General features: G+C 44.4%; 2 protein-coding genes across 2 annotated transcripts in view; both read right to left on the minus strand.

Moving 5' to 3' along the window:
- The window catches only part of LOC105488300 (IQ motif containing GTPase activating protein 1), a 114,916-nt gene extending 99,576 nt beyond the window's left edge, over window positions 1-15,340 (minus strand). The window contains exons 1-2 of the mRNA XM_071100664.1: window positions 15,183-15,340; window positions 12,704-12,803 (exon numbers count right to left, since the gene is read on the minus strand). Coding sequence (XP_070956765.1) covers window positions 12,704-12,803; window positions 15,183-15,237 — 155 coding nt within the window. The 5' untranslated portion in view covers window positions 15,238-15,340. The remainder of the gene's footprint in view (window positions 1-12,703; window positions 12,804-15,182) is intronic.
- A 1,057-nt stretch (window positions 15,341-16,397) lies between these two features.
- Window positions 16,398-26,272, minus strand: part of LOC105488301 (zinc finger protein 774) — a 38,642-nt gene continuing 28,767 nt past the window's right edge. Inside the window, exon 6 of the mRNA XM_071100665.1 lies at window positions 16,398-17,235. The gene's annotated coding sequence lies outside the window, so the exon portion shown is untranslated. The remainder of the gene's footprint in view (window positions 17,236-26,272) is intronic.

A 26,272-nucleotide genomic window follows, 5' to 3' on the forward strand; every position in this document is an offset into this window, starting at 1 on the left:
TGGTCATGAACTCCTGGCCTGATGCTACCCTCCCTCCTCGGCCTCCATAAGTGTTGGGATTACTGGTGTGAGCCACAGTGCCCAGCTCCAAAAAACATTTTGTTATAATAGTCATTTAAGTAAAAGACAAACTTTGTTTACTTTTAGCTGTTTTAAAGGTCATCTGAGATATGTTATTTATAGTAAAATGACCTGCTGATTAAGGCACACTGCGTATCTGTGAGACTTTTTCTATTTAAATGTTATCATTTTCCTATTTTTAATGATCCTAAGTTTTTTTTCCTCTTCTTTTCAACTTTTCCTTTTCTAATTTTGCCCCATTCCCTGTTGTATTCCTCAGTTCATTCTGTTTTTAGGATCACTAGTTAATTCTATTCGAGAAAATATTTTTAATTTCTTATGTTGTTTATCAATGATCCCAAGCAACAGTCTGACACTTCTTAACTTGATGAATAAATACCTATCAGAGTAATACAATTTCCTTCTGCTACAGAAACCTCACAGCTCTTAGAGCCCAGTGTGTCTCAACCCCCAAACAGCTGCCCCAACAGAAGCCAAGCCCTGGGCTGGCAGCTGCCTCTCCAATGTTCCTTCTGCTTTCTGTTATGATTTCCAATGAGTCAACAGGAAGGTATTCTGAGTAAAGAAGTAATAGAGGCTTTTAGACAGGACTTTCCTCCTCCCACAACCCCAAAATACAGTTCTTACCAAATGATCCAAGGCAATTTCCAATCCAATTTGCCACTCCTGTCTGTATGAAGTAACTCTTTAACAAACAAGAAAGTGGCAGGAAGGAACACCTTTCTAAGCTAAATCCAAAGCAGATACCAAGTTATGAAGAAGAGAAGCAATTAGGAAGGGTCCAACAAGCTAGTTAGACACAAAAATACGTAAGACAACTGGAGACTTTCCCTCAGGTGGCTGGTGGAAGAGACTCCAAAATAAGTGGCAGGAAACTGATAGAGTTCCCTTACTGACTTGAAAACTACACAAGTTACTTAATGTCTCTGGGCACCAATTAAAGAGGTTGGACTTCAATGTTGCTACTTCAGCGCCTGCAGAAGTTAAGAGCACCAGCTTTGGTGTCACAAACCTGGGCTTGAATTCCAATATATGACCTTGGGAAAAGTGTTATCAACTCTATTTTTTTCCCTCTTTAAAATAAAAATAACGCCTATCTCACAATAATGTTATATGTAAACTCCATCATCATTCCACTTAATTAACAGTAGTTACTACTGTTGTCATTATTTTTAGAAGCAGAAGTACAGCAGCAGCAGACTAATATGGCAGTTAAGAGAAAGGACTTCAGAGTCCTTGCCAAACCTAAAATCTGGATCAACCACTTACTAGATGAATGAGTTAACCTCTCTGAGCTTTGCTTTCTTATCTGTTAAATGTAGATAATAAGCACCTCACAGGGCTTCAAGAATAGCTAATTAGATAAAGCATGTAATGTGCTTAGCACAGTGCCTTGCACGTAGAAAGTATGCAATAAACGGTACTGATCATGACAATGAGGAAGAGGGGGAGAGGCAAGGGGAATACGCTGACTTTGGGACAGACAGAAAATATTTTAGATTATGATTGTCTCGCAAATTGCAGGTTTTTGGTTTTTTGTTTTGCGGGATTATTTTGGCTTTCCTTTAGCTGCCTTAAAGGTAAAGTACTGGCCGGGCGCGGTGGCTCAAGCCTGTAATCCCAGCACTTTGGGAGGCCGAGACGGGCGGATCACGAGGTCAGGAGATCGAGACCATCCTGGCTAACACGGTGAAACCCCATCTCTACTAAAAAATACAAAAAACTAGCCGGGCGAAGTGGCGGGCGCCTGTGGTCCCAGCTACTCGGGAGGCTGAGGCAGGAGAATGGCGTAAACCCGGGAGACGGAGCTTGCAGTGAGCTGAGATCCGGCCACTGCACTCCAGCCTGGGCGACAGAGCCAGACTCAGTCTCAAAAAAAAAAAAAAAAAAAAAAAGGTAAAGTACGGAGGTTTCTAGAATAAAATGCCGTATTGAAATAACTAATACTTCCCAACATACAACTATTTTAAAAAAAATTTTAACCCAACATTCAAACTTAAGCAAGTAAACTCTTACTCTTCAAAATAAACCATTAACCAGATCTTTCTTAAACATTTATATGTTTAAGATTTTTTTAATTCACACACTGTCAAACCACAGAGATCAATCAGATTACTAAGAGACTTCTAGAAAAAAAATGAAGGAGCAGAGCCCTGATTTGATCCGGTAGGCCACAGGCCCTCCACGTTCCACTGGCGCTTCACTCAGCTAGCTCAAAGATACGGTCTCTAGGCAACCAAGTCCTGAATTAAGCAAACAACCACAGTAATATGAATCACTTCCGGATGTTCTCACTTTGCCTACCAGCACTTTCTTACACAAATACTTGTAAAGGGGTTTATTTAGCACCAGCTAGAAACAACCAAGTGTCCATCAGATACCACAAGGCTTAAAAATGTTCAAAACAGGTTCCACTACCAACTGGTATTCCCAGATGTGACACTGTGAAGCAGAAGGAATTGTACAGCAATCAGAGGCAGGTCACCACACTAAGCTGGAAAATGAAATTCCCAGAACATGCCAACTTGGGTCCTCAAATGTATTTTTACTGTTTTGTCATTAGGGATATTAAAATATATAAAAACAGTTGCTCTGACCTTAAGACTAGAAGAAATACATGCCAAATGAGGTCAAACTAATGGGCCACACTTAGCCCAGCCAGATTTTTTCCCCAGCCTTGACTGGTGGACAATCCATTCACTCAGCTGCCCAATTAACACTGGTTTTTCATAGTCACATCTATTTCAACACCTATTGATTATAAGGGAAAGTGGTAAACTATGTAACCCAACTCTCTTGGCTACCCGCTTCTTTTTTTTCACCTTGAAAGGATCTTTTGTGCCACACTATTCTTCATGAACTAAAAAGAGATCATTTAAGTTATTAACAAGAATGGAGACAGAAAAGGACTTAATTAAAAATAAAAACTACAATAGGACAAAGCAACTGCGGTTAACAGAACCAAGGAAAAAATATCAAGACTGTAGAAAATCAAGTCAGTGCAACAAAAGATGTATGTGAGACACATACCTAGAATGCTTATTTAACATAAACAAAATGAAGAAGAGTCATAGACTACATAGATCTAACTAATGATCAGAATTAATCAATACAGGCATAACGGACAATTTCCTAGAGCTAAAATAAACAAACAAGAGACATTATAAACCAAGAAGAGTCTCCACATTACAGGCAAAATTGCTAAGCCAGTATCAACCCTAACATGTTAACTGGGGAAATGTTTATACCTCAAGGAACAACAATTCTACAAATTTCAAGTCACAAAAAAAGGAAAAGAAAAAAAAAGTCAAGTTACTTGTCATAGAGTTAAAATTAAGCTAGCTTCAGATGTTGTTTCTCAATAATAAGAGGTATAAGTAAACAAAGTCACATATATTTTTCTCAGAAAAATGAAATATGGTTCACCATAATAGAATGTAAAAGTCCAGAACTAGAAATATATATATAATATTTGACAAAATAGACATCAATTGCTAATAATAAACAGCTGGTTTTTAAACTATATTAGAGGCCTGTAATTCCACCACTTTGGGTGGCTGAGGCAGGAGGATCACTTAAGGCCAGAAGTTCGAGATAAGTTCCCCTTACAATCAACATAACAAGACCCCATCTCTACAAATATATAAAAATGAAGCCAACAGATTATTAAACTGAAAATTTTGCAAGGTTTTAGAGAAATTAAACTAGCTAGACTTCGAGTTGATAGAATAAATCACAAATCAAAAGACTGACATTTAGACTCAAAAAAATTTTAAACTACAATGAAGAAAACAAATACAATGAAACATCAAGGGAAAATGTTTGTAGCAAATACGAGAGAAAGTCAATGTCCATGTTATAAAAGAGCTCACAAAAGTTAACATCATGATCCTAGAAGCCAAGCACATAACAAAAATAGAAAATTTGCATAAGAAAATAATACTGATAAACAAATATATAAGAAAATGTTTAACCTCTCCAGCAATCAAAGCAATAGAACTTTAAACAGGAATAAACCTAAATAAATTATGAACATTAGATGGCCACTGAAAAGAGTAAATCAAGACAATACAGGCCGGGTGTGGCTGCTCACGCCTGTATCCCAGCACTTTAGCAGAAAGACAGCTTGAGCCCCAGGAGATGGAGACCAGCCTGGCAACACAGAGAATCACCATCTCTACAAAAAAATATATTTTTTTAATTAGTTAGGTGAGATGGAGTGGGTCTATAGTCCCAGGTACCCGAGAAGCTGAGGTAGGAGTATCTTTGTTCTTTCAAGGAAAATTTCCTATATTCACCTTTTTTTTTTTGAGACAATGTCTGGTTCTATCACCCAGGCTGCAGTACAGTGGCGTGATCTCAGCTCACTGCAACCTCCACCTCCCAGTTCCAGTGATTCTTGGGCCTCAGCTTCCAGAGTAGCTGGGATTACAAGCACATGCCACCATACCCAGCTAATGTTTTTTGTATTTTTAGTACAGATGGGGTTTCACCATGTTGGCCAGGCTAGTCTCGAACTCCTGGAATCAAGTGATCCGACTGCCTTAGCCTCCCAAAGTGCTGAGATTACAGGTGTGAGCCATCATGCCCAGCCAAGATACTCAATACTTTATTGTAATATAGGCTTTGTGCTATATAATTTTGCCCAACTGTAAGCTAACATCAGTATTCTCAGCACAATTAAGGTGGGCTGGGCTATGATATTCAGTAGGTTAGGTGTATTAAACGCATTCTGACTTACAATGTTTTCAATTTTCAATGGGTTTATTGGGATATAATCCCTTCATAAATCAAGGAACATCTGTGTAGTAACTTAAAAATCTGAATTTGTGATTAGATCTAAAAATTATATACACAGTTTCTCCTCTTAATCCCTTCTTTTCCTTCATTATAAAATTATCACTGTAAAAAGCATTTTAAATATATAGTACAGTATTAAGTAAAAAGGAAGACTCACACCCTCTAACCCCATTCCAATCCCTAGAAGTATCCTCTGTTTCTGGTGTTTTCCTTCAGGCAAAAGCTAAGGTCTGAAGTGAAAAAACTAGGGTTACCAACCTTAGGACCTTGAAAGTGGCAAGAAAATTCCTGTCATCTTCACGTTAAATCTGCTTTTCCTTTTGCAGATTTAATGTGAAAATTCAAGAGGCCGGGCACAGTGGCTCATGCCTGTAATCCCAGAACTTTGGGAGGCTGAGGTGGGTGGATCACAAGGTCAGGAGACTGAGACCAGCCTGGCCAACATGGTGAAACCCCCGGTGTCTACTAAAAATATAAAAAATTAGCTGGGTGTGGTGGCAGGCACCTGTAATCTCAGCTACTTGGGAGGATGAGGCAGGAGAATCACTTGAACCCAGGAGGTGTAGGTTACAGTGAGCCAAGGTAGCGCCACTGCACTCCAGCCTGGGCGACAAGAGTGAGACTCCGTCTCAAAAAAAAAAAGAAAGAAAGAAAGGAAAAAATTCAGGATATCCTTTATCCAGGTGCTTGGATAAAAGTTTGTTGAGTGCAGGCCGGGTGCGGTGGCTCAGGCCTGTAATCCCAGCACTTTGGGAGGCCAAGGCGGGCGGATCACAAGGTCAGGAGATCAAGGCCATCCTGGCTAACACGGTGAAATCCCGTCTCTACTAAAAAATAACAAAAAATTAGACGGGTGTGGTGGTGGGCGCCTGTAGTCCCAGCTACTCGGGAGGCTGAGGCTGGAGAATGGTGTGAACCTGGGAGGCGGAGCTTGCAGTGAGCTGAGATCCCACCATTGCACTCCAGCCTGGGAGACAGCGAGACTCTGTCTCACAAAAAAAAAAAAAAAAAAAAAAAAGAAAAAAATTAGGTGGGCATCGTGGGGGGCGCCTGTGCTCTCAGCCACTCGTGAGGCTGAGGCAGGAAAATGGCGTGAACCCGGGAGGCGGAGCTTGCAGTGAGCCGAGATCGGGCCACTGCACTCCAACCTGGGAGACAGAGCAAGGCTCCATCTCGGAAAAAAAAAAAAAAGTGTATTGAGTGCCTACTGTATTTCACTGTGCCAAGCAATTAACCATCACAGTAACTGTGTAAGATGCATAGTGTTCCCATTCTGCAAAGGACAAATTTGGGCTCACTCCGTGAGGTTAAGCAACTTGCAAAACCAGAATCAGAACTCACACCTGCCAAAACAGAAAGTCTGATTCTTTTCACTGTGGTAAGATATCTCAACATTCAAGATTTTCAAAGACATTTTATTCAGACTTTTTGAATTTCTATTTTACTTAATTATTTGTACTATGAGAATATAGAATCACATGACTTTTCTTAGTAATAATAATGGGTACTAACTAGTTGACTCTTTACATTTCTTAATTTTAAATTTTGCTAAGCTGGGTGCGGTGTCTCACGCCTACAATCCCAGCACTTTGGGAGGCCGAGGTGGGTGGATCACTTGAGGTCAGGAGTTCGAGACCAGCCTGGCCAACATGGTCAAACTCCCTCTCTACCAAAAACACAAAAATTAGCCAGGCGCGGCGACGGGCACCTGTAATCCCAGCTACTCAGGAGGTGAGGAAGGTGAATCATTTGAACCTGGGAGGCGGAAGTTGCCGTGAGCCCAGATCGCACCACTGTACTCCAGCCTAGGCCACAGAGCCAGACTCCATCTCCGGGGGAAAAAAAAAAAAAAAAAATTTTTTTGCTACATTTTCAGCTACGTGGTAGGGTAAAAAGCTTTCAGCAGCGACATTAGAAATGAATATGCCCCATTTGCAACATTGTTACGATGTAGAAAAGCACTCAGCTTCAACCACTTTTAACAAACACACTTTTAAATGCAACCCACTTCTTATGGTGGAGCCTGTCCAAGGCTGTTGCACTAAAAATCAGAAAAAAGAATGGAGGTTTCTTCTTAAAATGGTCTATGTCACCATTTTAAGAGTTAAGAATAAATCTCACCCCATACTTCCCCTTGGAAGGGGAAATCATTTATTTATAATTATAAATAAATGAATAGATCAGCTCCTAGTGCCACCATGTCATTACACAGCTACATGCTATGGTCCCTTAGTCACACTGGGTCTCATGAGATAACTAGACTTCTCATCTGTACAAAGAGAGCTTGGGTAACCATCCTAAAAATGATTTCCCTCAACATTTAAGTGAAGTTCCTCATTTTGAGAATTCTAGAAGTGCTGGGCATGATATTCTTCCTAGTCACCTTGCCTAACCATTTTGTTTTCTTGCTTCTTAAATGTCTTAACTTTGGCCGGGCGCGGTGGCTCAAGCCTGTAATCCCAGCACTTTGGGAGGCCGAGACGGGCGGATCACGAGGTCAGGAGATCGAGACCATCCTGGCTAACACAATGAAACCCCGTCTCCACTAAAAATACAAAAAAATTAGCCGGGCGTGGTGGCGGCGCCTGTAGTCCCAGCTACTCGGGAGGCTGAGGCTGGAGAATGGCGGGAACCCGGGAGGCGGAGCTTGCAGTGAGCCGAGATCGCGCCACTGCACTCCAGCCTGGGCGACAGAGCGAGACTCCGCCTCAAAAAAAAAAAAAAAAAAAAAAAAAGTCTTAACTTCTATTTGCATGATCACAGGGTGCCAGCCTGGACATATCCCAGTGTTCATGGAATTCTGATATCACTTACAGGGAGAAGAGATCTGAAGAGCCCATCCCAGAAAAGGCTCTATGCCAACAGTAAAGACATATGCACAAAAAAGACTTTGTTCCCAAGAACTAATTTCTTTCCAAGACACCTTTCCAATTCCTCTAAATTACAAAAAGTGACACGCTTCTATTTAGTGCTAAGCTCAACTTACCACCGTGGAGTTGCTGACAATCTCCAACCAGCCAGCATTCCTACTTTCCCTTCTACAAGAGGGGTTGCCCTACTCCTTGAGTTGGGGTACGGGCACTCAGCAGCAGAAAGGTGGCCCATGACAGAGTTGAAAGCGCACACCAGGAATTGTCTGAAACTCAGAATGCTGGAATTAACTTTCTTCCTGTGACCTTTAACCTAGCTGAATTTTCTTCCATTTCCAGTACTAATCATACTTTCTTCTCACGTGCAGACTTCCCTGTTCTGTCCTGCCTGACATGTTCTCTTCTTGGTTCTTTTCACCTGAACCTTATTCTGATCTATTACTTCCTCCTGTCCAAGACCTGAGCACTGAACATACCTCACACATTTAAATGTTATTTCCTTCAACTGAATGAAATGGTATTCATCACTCCTACACAACTGCTCCTTAGCCAAAACAAATGTAAAACTCAATAAGAACAGGCAAAAGGATAAAAATAAGCTTCGATTTAAGTATAAATAGTAATTTAAGATGTATAAACGACTCATAAAATCCTTGATCTATTGTGTAGCCCTTAGCAAAAAGCCTTGAATCATTAGGTGATATTTCATTACAACAGCGGCTTAATTTCAATATTGAAGCTGCTCTCCAAACAATGAAGAAAAACAGAAATCTCTACATTTTCTATTTCTCAACCACTCCCAGTGCTCATTTATAGGAATTACCCCTAAATTTTCCCACTTAACCTTTCAGGGAAACACAAACCCACACCGACAGAAAACTCTCGTCTCTCTACACTTATACTCTCTTACTTATACTCACTGCCTCTACACAGTCATATTCACTCTCTACACACTCCTCTCTTTTCCCAAGAAAGAGCTCTGTTACAGGCAGAGGAGAAAATGGAGAGCCCCAGGATACACAATGGGGCCACTGTACTAAAAGGTGGAGCTTTTAGTAGGAGGAGTAGAGGTATTATAAATAGAACTGAGGAGGGGAACCTTTTCTCTCTCCGATCTCTATGATCTTTATTCCTGGCCTTGGAGTTACCGTAAATCCCAGATCTTGGGGCTCCTCCAACTTGGGAGGGGTGGAGGTTATGAAGGAAACAGGATGGAACCAAACCAAAAAGGCAAACTGGGCCTAGTGCTAGAGGGGAAAGAGGGGCCCTAGGAACACACAAGATACAGCCCGGCTCACCAAGGTAGGAGAAAGAACTGGAAGAGATTAATAGCTAGCTAATAACAAAGAGCATGCCATTTGTCCTTGGTGCACTCCCAACGCGTTTTAGGGGTGGCAACAGCCACATAGGTGGCTGACAGGGATTCTAGTCCTCTTCTCTCACCATAACATTCCCAGGCTTCTTTCCTTTGCCCTCTCTAGTTATACAATCTAAATAGGTGCTTCCAACATTGATTTTTTAAAAACAAAGCCTTAAACAACAACAAAAATCACCACACCCAGTTTTATGATTGCCTCCATAAAATAGACCAGGCACCTTTCCATGATGCCAGGCCAATGGGCAGGGTGTGCTAGGGTAATATGCCACTATTATGCCCTCCCTTAAAAAAAAAAAAAAAAACCCAAAGATCATCACAATGGCTCCACTGCCTTTTTTTTTTTTTTTTTTTTTTTTTTTAGACAGTTTCTCTCTTGATGCCTAGGCTGGAGTGCAGTGGCACTATCTCGGCTTACCACAACCTCCACCTCCCGGGTTCAAGCAATTCTCCTGCCTCAGCCTCCCGAGTAGCTGGGATTACAGGCAGCTGCCACCACGCCTGGCTAATTTTGTATTTTTAGTAGAGACGGGGATTCTCCATGTTGCTCAGGCTGGTCTCCAACTCCTGACCTCCAGGTGATCCGCCTGCCTCAGCTTCCCAAAGTGCTGGGATTACAGGCATAAGACACCGACCGGGACAGTTACTTTTTAAGTATGCAAAAGCACTCAACTAAAAAACACCCCAGGGGATCATGCCCCTGGGTGGTCTTTAAAGGAAATGGGCTACTATACTGGGAAAAAACATCTGACAGGAAAAAAGACACTCTAGAGTAGCTGAAAATAAAATGTCTTGCTAATGCAGCACGTGATGAAGAAAATATGATGAAGTGTAACATTTTACTCAGGCCATGATATCCCAGCATAAGGCAAAGTTCTAAAATTGTTTTAAATCTTGTTTCTCAACAAGGGGAGGAGTGGGGGGCAAGGAAGGACCATCGGAATCACTAGAGGCATTTAAAATACAGTCAGCCCTCCTTATCCGTGGGTTCTGCATCCATGGACTCAACAAACTATGGATCAAAAATAGTCAGAAAAAAAATAAAGATACAAATAAAACAATACAGTGTAACAACTATTCACGTAGCATTTACATTGGATCAGGTATGATAGTAATCTAGAGATGTTTTAAAGTATATAATATGTAATATGCTAAGGTTATATGCAAATACTATGCCATTTTATATAAGGAACTTTGAGCAACTGTGGATTCTGGTATCTGCAGGTGTCCTGGAACCAAACCCCCACAGATACCGAGGGACTACTATGTATGTGTCTGGACCTCCCACCCAGATCTACTGAACCACAATTTCTATGGTAAGGCCCAGATAGCTGTATTTTTTTTTTTTTTTAAGTTACCCAGGTGATTCTAATGCACACATCTGGTTAACCACCACAGTTAAAAAAATGATGAGGCCAGGCACAGTGGCTCACGTTTGTAACCCCCAGCACTTTGGGAGGCTGACGCAGGCAGATCACCTGAGGTCAGGTGTTTGAGAACAGCCTGGCCATTATGGTGAAACCCCGTTTCTACTAAAAATACAAAAATTAGCCAGGCGTAGTGGCAGGTGCCTGTAATTCCAGCTACTTAGGAGGCTGAGGCAGGAGAATTGCTTGAACCCGGGAGGTAGAGGTTGCAGTGAGCCAAGATCACGCCCCACTGCACTCCAGCCTGGGCAACAGAGCGAGACTCTACAAAAAAAAAAAAAAAAAAAAAAAAGATGGAAACTATTCTTCAATCAAGAAAACTACAAGTAGACCAAAAAACTCAGGCTTCAGTTTCCTCATTAAATGAGATGGTTGAACGAGATTAGCAGTTGAACTAGATTAGTGGTAGTGTTTGGGGAAGGGGAGGTGTTAGCTAAAACACCCTCTGTAAAAAGTGAATTTTTTCAGGAAATTCAACAGTAAAACAAAAGCAGAGCTACTTTGGAAGGTGTGTTGAGGCTCTTCCCTCTCACCCCCAGGTCACCTCAGTGGAATCACCAAAGCTCCACAGAGCACAAGATGGTCTCTTAGAACGGCTGCAGCTTTCAAATTCTTTGACCTTCCAAACCTAGAAATCCACAATTTAAATGGCAGAGAACTTACAATTTTTGTTTTCTTATAAACTTCATGAGAAAATGTGCCCTTTTCTAGTGATATAGCATGTCTTGCTATGTCATCTTCTATTATTTAGAAAGACAAGTGTTATCCTCCTAAGTCATCACTGAAACCCAAGCTCCAGTTTCCTGGAAGTTTTAAGCTCAGAAAAGAAGCCTAGATACAAGAGGGCATGCAAAATACAGGTTAGTGTTTGCCCCAGGAGAAGGAAGAACGGGACCAGAGGGGCACAAAAGAGACTTTAAATGCAGCGATGTTGGTTTTGTTTTGTTTGGTTTTAGAGGAAAGGGAAATATCTCAAGTGTTAACATTTGTTAGTTCTGGGATACAAAGATGTTTGCTGTATTGTTCTCTGGAATTTCCTGTAGCATTTTAAGATTTTCAGAATTAAAACACACATACACACACACACACACGTGCACATTTATTAGCACCATTTCAAACACCCCTTTTATTAAATGTTAATTACAAATATTTCATTATCCCTCACTTGCCTTCACCAAAGGTCACTTATAGAATACATGATCTATAATTACATCTACCCTGGGACTCTGCAAAAGAACACAAGCACCAGAACAAAAGAAATGAATCAATAATACCAAACTGACACTCTAAAATTAAGACCACAAGGTTGTAGGGCATCTGAAAAAGAAAAAGAACAGCCTTACAAATTCACTTCACAAAGAATGCAGAGGATGCTGCCTCTGAATATTGCCAAACAGATGGACCTACACCAACAGTACTACACTGCTAAGCCTCCCAAACCAAGCACCCACTCCACAGGTCATAGAAGGAGACTCAATTCATATATAAATCAAAATTCATGAAGAATAAGTGAAACATTAAAGCCAAAAACTTCAAACCCTAAAAATGCTATTTCCACCCAACAGTTGGTAATGCCCAAAACATGTACAATAAGCATAAAACTGAACAATACAAACCTGGAAAATTTTTCAGTACACTTAAATGCTCATCACAGTAATTCATGATAAACTGTCCTCAAGGCTACTTATTGCCATAAATACCCTACCTATACTTATTCCCTCAACCACCAGCTTCCCAGTTACATCTATAATATACTCAAATAAATCTTTTCTTTTTTCCCCTGCCCCCAAAACAGTTTTGTCACCCAGGCAGGCTAGAGCACAGTGATGAGAACACAGCTCACTGCTGCCTCGACCTCCCAGACTCAAGTGATCCTCCCTCCTCAGGCTCCCAAGTAGCTAGGACTACAGGCGCGCACCACCATGCCCGGCTAACTTTTTAAATTTTTTTTATAGAGACAGGGTCTCACTATGTTGCCCAATCTGGTCTCAAACAGCTGGGTTCAAGTGATTCCCCTCCACCTTGGCCTCCCAATGTGTTGGAATTACAGGCATGGACCACTGTGCTCAGCCTCAAAGAAATCTTTATTTGTATTCACACTATTATCAGTTCCCTTCTCTTAATCTTCTCTCTAGCCAGCCAATCTTTACCTCTTTGCTTCTTCCAAATGACAAAGGTACTCATAAGCCACATTCTGACGTCTCCTTTCATCCATCTCCTCTGCAGTAAGTCTTTCATTATCCAGGACAGCTAAAACATAAAAGAAAGAATGTAAACACCAGGATCTGTAGGGTTCCTGAGTGATAAAAGATTGCCACAGTATCAATTTCCTGCTACTCACCTAGAAAGTCAGGGTAACTAATGAGTGTGTAGCTAGCCAGATGTACTACAATGACTTTCCTAAAACAAGAACTATGTGGTTTCAACTATACTCATCTTGACCTTTTTAAACATGGATGATAGTATAAATATGTACTAAGTTTTAGTGTAATCTTGAAAAATACTGTCTTGAGATTTTGGCCGAAATCTGTCCCTATCTGCCAGAACTCCTTCTAAATACAGATCTGATAATGTTGTTTCCCTCTTTTATTAATGACCAAAGCCAGCAGTTATTGAGAAATAAGTGACAGCAACTGTACTAAGCATTTTACACGCATTCTCTCATTGAAACCCCACAACAATCCTGTGATTATCAGTCCTATTTTACAGATGAAGAAATTGAGGCTGGGTGAGCCCAGGCCCATGGCAAATAAGTGGCAGGGCCTGAATCCAAACCCGGAGAGTCTGTCTCCAAAGCCTGAGCTTAACCTTGAAGCAATCTGCTTCCTTCATGGGCACCAGGTATGGAATAAATTCCTAACTCCTTGGGAAGGCATTCAAGGCCTTTCCCAGTCTGGTCCCAACTATTTTTGGAAACTCTCCTCTGCCTTTCCTCCCATCACTGTGCAGTCCACACCACTCAGTTCCCAACACAGTGTCCCTCTACTCTTCAATACCTTTGTTCATGTCCTTCCCTCAAATCCTGTCTCTTGTTCCACATGCCCTATCAAACTGTTTTTCTTTTGAGACAGGGTCTTGTTCTGTCACTCAGGCTGGAGTACAGTGGCACATTCATGGCTTATTGCAGCCTCAACTTTCTGGGCTCAAATGATCCTCCTACCTCAGCCCCAAGCAGCTGGGACCACAGGCGTGGGACACCACGCCTGGCTAATTTTTTTTTTTTTTTTTTTTTTTTAGAGATGGAGTCTCACTATGCTGCCCAGGCTGGTCTCAAACTCCAGGCCTCAAACGATCCTCTCACCTCGGACTACCAAAGTGCTGGGATTACACGCAGGAGCCACTATGCCTGGCCACCTGTCAAACTTTCTACACAGCATTCTTCAAGGTTCTGTTCAAATGTCACCTTCAGGCCAGGTGCAGTGGCTCACACTTTGGGAGGCCGAGGCGGGGAGATCATTTGAGATCAGGAGTTTGAGACCAGTCTGCCCAACACGGTGAAACCCTGTCTCTACTAAAAATACAAAAATTAGCCAGTGTGGTGGCCGACGCCTGTAGTCCTAGCTACTCGGGAGACTGAGGCAGGAGAATCGCTTGCACCTGGGAGGTGGAGTTTGCAGTGAGCTGAAACTGCACCACTGCACTCCAGGCTGGGCGACAGAGAAAGACTCTGTCTCAAAAAAAAAAAAAAAAAAAGTCACCTTCCGTGCTCATACTGTCTTCCCCAAGCCCCTTCTCCTTACCTACATTACTCTGTATGGCTAGTAAGTTCAGCATCTTTCATCGTTATTGCACCTTATAATTATTAGCATGCACACCTGTCCGACTCTCTGATTAAAACGTTCTTTGGAGGCAGGGCCTGATCTTACTCATCTTTAATTTCATAAATGTGGCACAATACCTCACAAATAACTGTTGATGCGTGAAATGTTGATCCTTTAAAAAAGAACATTATTCCCAGAATATAAAATAAAATCGAAAACCTCATAATCTCAAAGGGTCCTCCTTTAGCCAATCCTGCCTGCAGTTCAATGACGTCCAGGGCCGACAACAGAAAATGAGGAAGTCTTAGGATTTTGTTTCTTTTTTTTTTTTTTTTTTTTTTTTTTACTATTTTACTTTTGAAATCTTGAGGAGGGAACTAAGCCCGAGAAAACTGAAGTGACTTGCCCAGGACGGCACCTCTTACCTAGCCTGGGGCCGGACAGGTCTGGACCCTGGTCTACCCCGCAGGCAATACTAGGGCAGCGCCTTTCCACGAAACGGGCAGAGCCGGCGTACCCAGACCCCAGTCCCCGGGACACGCCCTGCGCGGTCCTCCTGCCACCTCACCCTAGGCCGTCTTCCCCAATCTCGGTCGAGCTTGGGCGACGGGAGGGGCTGGGTGGGGCTCCCCCCTACCGCGGCCCCAGCTAGGGCGGGAGGCCTCGGAGGTCCTCTCCGCCGCCTCGGACCCCGAGAGGGCGAGCACCAGGGGCCTCCCCGCCCGCCGACCCACCCGGGCGGCTCTTCCGGGTCCGAGCTGCCGGCAGCCGCCCTGCCCCACCCGCCCGGCCGAGCCCCCAAGGAAATCGCGCCTCGTCTGCAGTTAGCTCGGCCCCGAAGCCCCGCGCCGCAGAGCCCCGCACTCACAGCCATAGTGCGGCCGGGCCACGCCTAGCCCGTCAACCTCGTCTGCGGCGGACATGGCGGCCGAGCCCGGGTCTCCGCTGAAGAAGCCGTGAAACCTTGGAGGCGCGGACAGCGGCAGCTGCAGCTCCTGCCAAGTGCGCGGGCTTGCCCGGGTCCCCGAGGCCCCGCCCATGCCGTCAACCCCACCCCGCAGGCCCAGGCCCAGCGGGACCGCCCGAGCGACACCGCCCTGCCGCACCGCCCAGAGCGGCCGGAAAGAGGCGGGGCTAGCGTCACCATACCCCGCCCCCAACTCCGCCCCCTCAGCCCGGCCCCGCTCTGCATCCCGCTACCGTCTCCGTAGGCGGAAGGAAGAAGGTAGAGCCCATCCTCCAATCGGGCTCACGCTGAGCTTGCCCTGCCGGGAATGCCCGCCCAGGTTCATAGCCCCGCCCCCAGGGCCACCGCCCTATCCGCAACTCTAACCGAAAAACTGCGGGTGTCTGCTGCCTGAAATCAAAGTAGTGGGTCATCTCCCTTCTCTTGCCGGCCCAGCTAACCTCTGCACCAATACTCGGAGAAGGTGGCCCAGGGTATCTTGTCGGAAACAAGCAGGCTCCAAACTGCCATAAAAGCCCTCCAACCCCACTCTCCGCAGTTTGGCAACCTGGCCTCAGTCCTCTTAGATTCGGCAGCAGTCACCAGATTACCCAGGTATTTGAGATGCAGATGCTAAAGCGGAACTCTGTCCAAACTCCCTACCTTTAGATCCCTTGACATTGTTCTTTGCAAGTTCTTTTCTAAAGAACTCTTTTCCCTTACCAGGGATGCCTCTGCCCCCTGCACCTTGTGGCTTGCCCTTCAGATATTGGTATTCAACGGTATTATGAGCGCAGCCCTCTTCTGTTTTTTCTTTTTTCTTTTTCTTATTTATTTATTTATTTGAGACGGAGTCTTGCTCTGTCGCTCAGGCTGGAGTGCAGTGGCGTGATCTCGGTTCACTGCAACCTCTGCCTCCCGGGTTCAAGCGACTCTCCTGCCTCAGCTTCCCAAGTAGCTGGGATTACAGGCGCCCGTCACCACGCCCAGCTACTTTTTTAATATTTTTAGTAGAGACGGGGTTTCACCATGTTGGTCAGGCTGGTCTTGAACTCCTGACCTCAGGTAGTCCACCCGCCTCGGCCTCCCAAAGTGCTGGGATTAGAGGTGTGAGCCACCGCGCCCGGCCCTCTTCCGTTTATTCTTTTTTTTTTGAGACGGAGTCTCACGCTGTTGCCCAGGCTGGAGTGCAGTGGCGCGATCTCGGCTCACTGCAAGCTCCGCCTCCCGGGTTCCCGCCATTCTCCTGCCTCAGCCTCCTGAGTAGCTGGGACTACAGGCGCCCGCCACCGCGCCCGGCTAATTTTTTGTATTTTTAGTAGAGACGGGGTTTCACTGTGGTCTCGATCTCCTGACCTTGTGATCCGCCCGCCTCGGCCTCCCAAAGTGCTGGGATTACAGGCTTGAGCCACCGCGCCCGGCCCTCTTCCGTTTATTCTTTGCCCACTCAGTAACCTTTTCTACACTCGCCTATAACTGCTGAGGACCCCTCAATATGTATCACCAGACCAGATCATCTGGAAGTCCCTTGGTATTTTCAGCTAATGAACACTTTCACCTGTGTATAGCGCAGACACTTCAAATCCCACGTGTCAAATACTGACCCTGCTCCTGCTATATTCTCCATTCATAGAAGTACTCAATTCCCACTGGGAATACCCCAGGCTCCTTTCCTCACGCCCTACATCCAATCTGTGTTTATTTCTGAGGTGTCTACTTTTGTCTCCATCTCCGTTGTGATTACGCTGTAGTCTCCCTTCTGCCAACCAGATCCTCACAGTTACCACGGTGTTCTCTCTAGAGTGCAAATGCAATTGTGTTTCTCTTTTTAATTTTTTTTATTACTCCCTTCAAGATAATGGGCCAAGTTCAGCATGATTTAGCATGCCAAATCATAGTCTGACTCCAGATGTTTTGCTCCAGCTATTTTCAATGTATTCACTCTTCCTCCAAACTATTAAAGATACTTGAAAACCTGTAAGAACAAAACACCGCTGTAGAAAAATGGACAAGTGTTTGATTTATTAAATCTACAAAGTAAAAAGTTATTCCATTCTTAAGCTTTTAAGTTCACTTTACAAATTATATTGTTCTACTTATAAGTCTAGCACATTTTACTAAACACTTTTCAGAAACTGAATGATTTATTTATTGGGGGGGGTCACATTTTTATTGGGGGCCATAGGGGACATGGTCTTCTCCATGTCAATGGAAGTGCTTGCAGTTTCTTGAGCCACTCCAAGCTTGGGCCTTGGGGGTGGCTGGGAATATCCAGTATGTTCCCATCATCTCGGAGGAGCACTAGGTTGTTGTGGGGCGTGGCCCGGTTGATCCTGGTGGAGTACATGGTATAGGGGCAGAATGGGGTCAGATTTATAGCTAGGCCCCCGATGGTGAGGAACAGAACCAGCACCTGCAACTTGGGCCAGGCATTCTTTTTTTTTCTTTTTTTTTTTTTTTTTTTGAGACGGAGTCTCGCTCTGTCGCCCAGGCTGGAGTGCAGTGGCCGGATCTCAGCTCACTGCAAGCTCCGCCTCCCGGGTTCACGCCATTCTCCTGCCTCAGCCTCCCGAGTAGCCGGGACTACAGGCGCCCACAACCGCGCCCGGCTAATTTTTTGTATTTTTAGTAGAGACGGGGTTTCACCGTGGTCTCGATCTCCTGACCTTGTGATCCGCCCGCCTCGGCCTCCCAAAGTGCTGGGATTACAGGCGTGAGCCACCGCGCCCGGCCTGGGCCAGGCATTCTTAAGAAAGGCAGCCGCAATGGCGGCGAGGACACGGAGCATTCTGAAATTTCCCGAATTTTTTTTTTAAGTCTCACTCAGTTAATTCAACATCTTCAAATATTTAAAATTATGCCTGCTAGGGCAGGCACAGTGGCTCACACCTGTAATCCCAGCACTTTGGGAGGCCAAGGCGGGTGGATCACCTTAGGTCAGGAGCTCGAGACCAGCCTGGCCAACATGGTGAAATCCTGTCTCTACTAAAAATACAAAAAAATTAGCTGAGCATGGTGACACACGCCTGTAGTCCCAGCCAGTCGGGAGGCTAAGGCAGGAGAATCACTTGAACCCGGGAGGCAGAGGTTGCAGTGAGCCGAGATCGTGCTCCTGTACTCCAGCCTGGTTGATGGAGAAAGACTGTCTTTTAAAAAATAATAATTGCCGGGTGCAGTGGCTCACGCCTGTAATACCAGCACTTTGGGAGGCGGAGGCGGGCGGATCACGAGGTCAGGAGATCGAGACCATCCAGGCTAGCACGGTGAAACCCCATCTCTATTAAAAATACAAAAAAAAAAAAAAAAAAAATTAGCTGGGTATGGTGGCAGGCACCTGTAGTCCCAGCTACTCCAGATACTGAGGCAGGAGAATGGCGTGAACCCGGGAGGCAGAGTTTTCAGTGAGCCGAGATTGCACCACTGCACTCCAGCCTGGGCAATAGAGTGAGATGCCATCTCAAAAATAAATAATAATAATAATAATTAAATTTAAAAATAAAGAATGAATTGTGCCTATTCTATTGTCTATATTAGACTTTCTATCAGACTTTCTTTTTTTCTTTTTTTTTTTTTTTTTTTTTTTTTTTTTTTTGAGGCGGAGTCTCGCTCTGTAGCCCGGGCTGGAGTGCAGTGGCCGGATCTCAGCTCACTGCAAGCTCCGCCTCCCAGGATTACGCCATTCTCCTGCCTCAGCCTCCCGAGTAGCTGGGACTACAGGCGCCCGCCACCTCGCCCGGCTAGTTTTTTGTATTTTTTTAGTAGAGACGGGGTTTCACGGTGTTCGCCAGGATGGTCTCGATCTCCTGACCTCGTGATCCACCCGTCTCGGCCTCCCAAAGTGCTGGGATTACAGGCTTGAGCCACCGCGCCCGGCCCGGACTTTCTTTTTTTCCTCTCTCTCTCTTTTGAGATGGAGTTTCACTCTTGTCACCGAGGCTGGTGTGCAATGGCGCAGTCTCGGCTCACTGCAACCTCCGCCTCCCGGGTTCAAGCGATTCTCCTCCCTCAGCCTCCCAAGTAGCTGGAATTACAGGCACCCGCCACCACGCCTGTCTAATTTTTTGTTTTGTTTTGTTTTGTATTTTTATTAGAGATGGGGTTTCACTATGTTGGCCAGGCTGGGTTCTCAAACTTCTGACTTTGTGATCCGCTGGCCTCAGCCTCCCAACGTGCTAAAATTACAGGCGTGAGCCACCGTGTCTGGCCTAGATTTTCTTCTTAGTTCATTCAATTGTTTAAAAATTTCTCAAAACTTTTTTTTTTTTTTTTTGAGAGGGAGTCTCACTCTGTCCCCCAGGCTGGAGTGTAATGGCACAATCTCGGCTTACTACAACCTCTGCCTCCTGGGCTCAAGCGATTCTCCTGCCTTAGCCTCCTGAGTAGCTGGGATTACAGGCACACGCCACTGCACCCAGCTAATTTTTGTATTTTTAGTAGAGACAGGATTTCACCATGTTGCCCAGGCTGGTCTTGAACTCCTGACCTCAGGTGATCCACCCACCTCTGCCTCCCAAAGTGCTGGGATTACAGGTGTGAATCACCACGCCCGGCCTAGATTTTCTTTCTAATTCATTCAATTGTTTAAACTTTTTCAAAACTTGTAATTCCTATAAATAAACATACAAGCATAACGAAGCTAACATTCTCTTAGATGGCCTGATTCCATATGTAAACTTAGTAAGCTTTCAACTCAAAAACCTAAGTCTAAAACTAACTCAATTACACATTTAAAATGATTTACAAAAAAGCTATCACTCGCGGGGCGCGGTAGCTCACGCCTGTAATCCCAGCACTTTGGGAGGCCGAGGTGGGCAGATCATGAGATCAGGAGATTGAGACCATCTTGGCTAACACGGTGAAACCCCACCTCTACTAAAAACACAAAAAAATTAGCCGGGCGTGGTGGCAGGCGCCTGTAGTCCCAGCTACTCGGGAGGCTGAGGCAGGAGAATGGCATGAACCCAGGAGGCAGAGCTTGCAGTGAGCCAAGATTGTGCCACTGCACTCCAGCCTGGGCGACAGAGCGAGACTCCGTCTCAAAAAAAAAAAAAAAAAAAAGCTATCACTCAAATAGGCCAAATTTTCTTAAACATTGAGAATACGTAAAATGTGAAATATTTCTTTTTCTTTCTTTTTTTTTTTTTTTTTTGAGACGGAGCCACACTCTCTCGCCCAAGCCAGAGTACAGTGGCGCGATCTCGGCTCACTGCAACCTCAGCCTCCCAAGTTCAAGTGATTATCCTGCCTCAGCCTCCTGAGTAGCAGGGGTTACAGGCACACACCACCACATCCAGCTAATATTTGTATTTTTACTAGTGGTGAGGTTTCACCATGTTGGCCAGGCTGGTCTTGAACTCTTGACCTCAGGTGATCCACCCACCTCGGCCTCCCAATATGCTGGGATTATAGGCGTAAGCCACCATGCCCAGCGGAAATATTTCTTCTTAATTCCAACATATTAATCCGATTGTTTATTCCATAAAGGTTTCTTTACTTAATTATAAAGTTTGTCTGAGGTGAAAGCCACAGAAATGTTAAGACAGTTACCAACTGCACTGATACCTTACTATACCAAGTGTTGCATATTTATTTTCTCAGCTGATCCTTGTAATAATCCCGTTATGTCCATTTTACACTTGGAAAAATGGAGACCTAGGTTATTTACCTGAAGCCACACAGCAAGAGGCAGAGCTGGAACTCAAACCCAGGCCTGTCTAATGACAAAGCCCACATTCCTGGTGAAAAAACTCAAGATTCAGAGAAATAGACGTTAAGATAATAACATGCTGGCCAGGCATGACGGCTCACACCTATAATCCCCCAGCACCTTGGGAGGCAGAGGCGAGAGGATTGCTTGAGGCCAGCAGTTCAAGACCAGCCTGAGCAACATGAAAAACCCCGTCTTACAGAAAATACAAAAAATTAGCCTGGCGTGGTGGCATGCTACCTAAAAGGCTGATGTGGGAGGATTGCTTGAGCCTGGGAGTTGAGGCTGCAGTGAGCTGTGATCCCGCCACTGTGCTCCAGCCCAGGTAGACAGAGTGAGACCCCATCACCAAAATAAATAAATAAATAAATAACATACCACATATCAATTCTTGCCTATCATATGTAGCAACATTCTGGTTTGTCTTTTTAATTGATATTATTGGCAAAGGGGTAAAAAAGCAACCACTCTTATGCAATGCTAGTAGGCAATAAATTAATATAGTCTTTCTAAAGACCAGTTTCACATTATGCATCTATTCTTCAACCAAAAAAAAATTCACTTCTTAGAATATATCATAAGGATATTGTGTTTTTATTAAATGCGCAAAAATTATCCATGAAGATGCTCCTTGGAAATTACTCAAATCTCCATCAGTAGGTGTTTAAATCAGTAATGGCAGCTATACACAATAGAATGCCATATAGCCATGAACAGTGATGATCTGTGGTCTGGTCAGGCTTGACTGGCTACAGGAAACAGACATGCACAGTTTTACTTCTAGAGGAAAAAAGACTGGAAGGGGGGCCTTTATTATAAAGGCCTGTATGGACTGGAACTGCACCAAAAACAAAATTACACTAAACAAAAAAACCAGGACTAATGAAAGCTTAAAGGCATGGTTTCATTCCTCTGAGCATCTCTGCTTTTCCACAGAATGGCTCTACTCTCCACTCTTTGATAACCAGCTTCTTCCATTTAATTTTTTCTGTTCCCTCACAAGTCTTTTTTCTGCTTGCCGTGCCATGGCTTTGACTGAAGGTCATGGTATCCTTACATCATCAGCTCCATTGAGGATCATCTCAATTGCCTAACTCCATAACCCACAGAGTGGCATATGATTGACCCAGCTCAGCTTTCCACCCTGTGGGTACATCTCTGACCACCCACAGGCAGGCTGCCCTTAGATTAGATGCTGATCCTTTACTTCAGTCAACTGTGATCAGGAGATACAGACAATTAAGCATAGAGAACTATGAGCTGGGCATTATTTCCTTCAGTGGGAGGCTGGGTGGGCAAAAATGTACAGGCTGGCAGTACGATATTTTAATATTGTGGTTAAGTGAAAATATCAAATTATGATTAATAAATATGATACCATTTTGTTTTTTTGTTTTTTTGTTTTTTTTTTTTTTTTTTTTGAGGCGGAGTCTCGCTCTGTCGCCCAGGCTGGAGTGCAGTGGCGGGATCTCAGCTCACTGCAAGCTCCGCCTCCCGGGTTTACACCATTCTCCTGCCTCAGCCTCCCGAGTAGCTGGGACTACAGGCGCTCGCCACCGTGCCCGGCTAGTTTTTTGTATTTTTTAGTAGAGAAGGGGTTTCACCGGGTTAGCCAGGATGGTCTCGATCTCGTGACCTCGTGATCCACCCGTCTCGGCCTCCCAAAGTGCTGGGATTACAGGCTTGAGCCACCGCGCCCGGCCACCATTTTGTTTTAAATATAGATAGATAGATAGATACATTGATGGATATGTGCATATGAACAGACAAAGCCTTGAAGTATAGACACCAATATATTAACAGTTGCTTCTCCAGGCAGTGCTATTACACTGGATTTGTGTGGGATTTGCTTGCTTGTTTGTATTTAAAATGAGCTGCTGGAAATACTATTTTGTCAGCAAATATAAATATGAATAAAACTATTAAATATGAAATGAATAAATGACAAAATAATGAGGTAAATGGTCATTTGGGGAGTCAAAATTGGTTCATGACCACAAACAATTTATAAGCCAGCAGAAGTCAAGCAATATTAACAAGATATCTTGAGATAAGCACCATAATAGAAGTTTCCCTTGCTTGGAATACCTTTTAGCCTATTATCTGCCTGGGAAACTCCTACTGAACTTCCCAGACCCAATTCAAATGTCACCTACTCCCCAGGCAAAATTAATCACTTCCTCATTTGTTATATTTCCCAGTAGTACTTTAGAAACCAGGTGTCTTCAGAAATGAGTCTTGCTGTCTAGTAAATACAACATTTTCAAGACATATGTCCCAAGTTTTTTTAATATTTAAATGCCTCTGAAATCAGGACAGTATTAAAAGAAATCAGTATTAAAAGAAACTAGCCAGCTACCAGGAGAAAAGTAGATGGAGAAGTAACATAATTGTTGATATAGTTTGGATATTTGTCCCCATCCAAATCTCATGTTGAACTATAATCCCCAGTGTTGGAGATGGGGCCTGGTGGGAGATGATTTGATCATGGGGGTGGTTTTGTTCTTGTGCTAGTGAGTGAGTTCTCATGAGATCTGGTCATTTAAAAGTGGTCATTTAAAAGTGTGTGTGCCGGGCGCGGTGGCTCAAGCCTGTAATCCCAGCACTTTGGGAGGCCGAGACGGGCGGATCACGAGGTCAGGAGATTGAGACCATCCTGGCTGACACAGTGAAACCCCATCTCTACTAAAAAATACAAAAACTTAGCCGGGCGAGGTGGCGGGCGCCTGTAGTCCCAGCTACTCGGGAGGCTGAGGCAGGAGAATGGCGTAAACCCGGGAGGCGGAGCTTGCAGTGAGCTGAGATCCGGCCACTGCACTCCAGCCTGGGCGACAGAGCGAGACTCCGTCTCAAAAAAAAAAAAAAAAAAAAAAGTGTGTGGCACTCTCTCTCTCTCTCTCTCTTGCTCTTAATTTCACCATGTGATGTGTCTCCTCCCCATTCACCTTCCACCATGATTGGAAGCTTCCTGAGGCCTCCTCAGAAGCAGATGCCACTATGCTTCCTGTACAGTCTCCAACACCATGAGTCAATTAAATTTCTTTTCTTATAAATTACCCAGTCTCAGCCAGGCACACTGGCTCACACCTATAATCCCAGCATTTTGGGAGGTGGAGGTGGGTGGATCACTTGAGGTCAGGAGTTCAAGATCAGCCTGATCAACACAATGAAACCCCATCACTACTAAAAAAAAAAAAAAAAAAAAAAAAAATAGCAAGGTGTGATGGTGTGTGCCTATAATCCCAGCTACTCAGGAGGCTGAGGCAGGAGGATCACTTGAACCCAGGAGGTGGAGGTTGAAATGAGCCAAGACTGCACCACTGCACTCCAGCCTGGGTAAGAGAATAAGACTCTGTCTCAGAAAAAAAGAAAAGAAATTACCCAGTCTCAGGTATTTCTTTCTAGCAATGCAAAAATGGACTAACACAGAAAATTGGTGCCAAGGAGTAGGGTACTGCTATAAAGATATCTGAAAATGTGGAACTGACTTTGGAACTGGGTAACAAGTATAGGTTGGAAGAGTTTGGAGGGCTCAGAAGAAGACAGGAAGATGAGGGAAAGTTTGGAACTCCTTAGAGACTGGTTACATGGTTTCAACCAAAATGCTGATAGTGATATGGACAATGAAGGCCAGGCTGACAAGGTCTCAGATGGAAGTGAGAAACTTATTGAGAACTAAAATAAAGGTCATATTTGTTATGTCTTAGCAAAGAGCCTGGCTGTGTTCTGTCCATGCCCTAGGGATCTGTGGAACTTTTAACTAAAGAGTGATGATCTAAGGTGTCTGACAGAAGATATATATATATATTTTTTGACACTGAGTCTCGCTCTATCACCCAGGCTGGAGTGCAGTGGCACATCTCAGCTCACTGCAACCTCCGCCTCCCGGGTTCAAGCAATTCTCATGCCTCAGCCTCCTGAGTAGCTGGGATTACAGGCACCCGCCACCATGCACAGCTAATTTTTGTATTTTTAGTAGAGATGAGGTTTCACCACATTGACCAGGCTGGTCTCGAACTCCTGACATCAGGTGATCTGCCCACCTCAGCCTCCCAAAGTGCTGGGATTACAGGCATGAGCCACCATGCCTGACCAGCAGAAGAAATTTCTAAGCAGCAAAGCGTTCAAGATGTGTCATGGCTGCTTCTGACAGCCTAACTTAAATGTGGGAGCAAATAAATGACTTAAAGTTGGAATTTATATTTAAACAGGAAGCACAGCATAAAAGTTTGAAAAATTTGCAACCTGGTTATGTGGCAAAGAAAGAAAAAGCTTTTTCAGGAGAGGAATTCAAGCAGGCTTTGGAGCCACCACTTGCTAGACAAATTTGCTTGACTGAAAAGGACCCAAGAACTAATAGCCAAGACAATGGGAAAAAGACCTCAAAGGCATTTTAGAGACCTTTATGGCAGCCCCTCCCATCACAAGCCCAGAGGCCTAGGAGGGAAGAATGGTTTCCTGGACCAAGCCCAGGGCCTTGGTGCCCTGCACAGCCTTGGGACACTGCTTCCCACATCCAGGCTGCTCCACCTCTAGCCACAGCTCAAAGGGGTCCAGGTACAGATTAGGCTGCAGTTCCAGATGGTACAAGCCAAAAGCCTTGGTGGCTTCCATGTGGTGTTAAGCCTGCAGGTGTACAGAGCACAAGACTTTAGGCTTGCCACCCTCCACCTAGATTTCAGAGGGTGTATGGACAAGTCTGGGTGTCCAGGCAAAAGAGTGCTGTAGGGGTGGAACCCTCACAGAGAACCTCTACTAGGTCAGTGCCAAGGGGAATTGTAAGGTTGGCACACTGATATGGATTGTCTGTGTCCCCACACAAATCTCACCTTGACTTGTAACAATCTCCACGTGTCAAGAGTGGGACCAGGTGGAGATAATTAAATCATGGGAGTGGTTTCCCTCATACTATTCTAGTGGTAGTGAATAAGTCTCATGAGATCTGATGGTTTTATAAATGGGAGTTGCCCTGCACAAGCTCTCTTGTCTGCCGCCATGTAAGATGTGACTTTGCCCCTCATTTTTCTTCTGCCATGGTTGTGAGCCCCACCCCAGGGTGGAACTGTGAGCCAATTAAACCCCTTTCCTTTATAAATTACCCAGTCTTGGGTATGTATTTATTAGCAGTGTGAGAACAGATTAATACACATTCCCCACACAGAGTTCCCAATGGGCACACTGCCTAGTGGAGCTGTGAGAAGAGGGCCACCGTCCTGTAGATCCAAGAATGGTAGATCCAACAGCAGCTTGCACTCTGTGCCTGGCAAAGCCACAGGCACTAAACTCGAGCCCATGAGAGCAATCA

Source organism: Macaca nemestrina, chromosome 7, assembly GCF_043159975.1.
Source record: "Macaca nemestrina isolate mMacNem1 chromosome 7, mMacNem.hap1, whole genome shotgun sequence".
NCBI classification, from domain to species: Eukaryota; Metazoa; Chordata; class Mammalia; order Primates; family Cercopithecidae; genus Macaca; species Macaca nemestrina.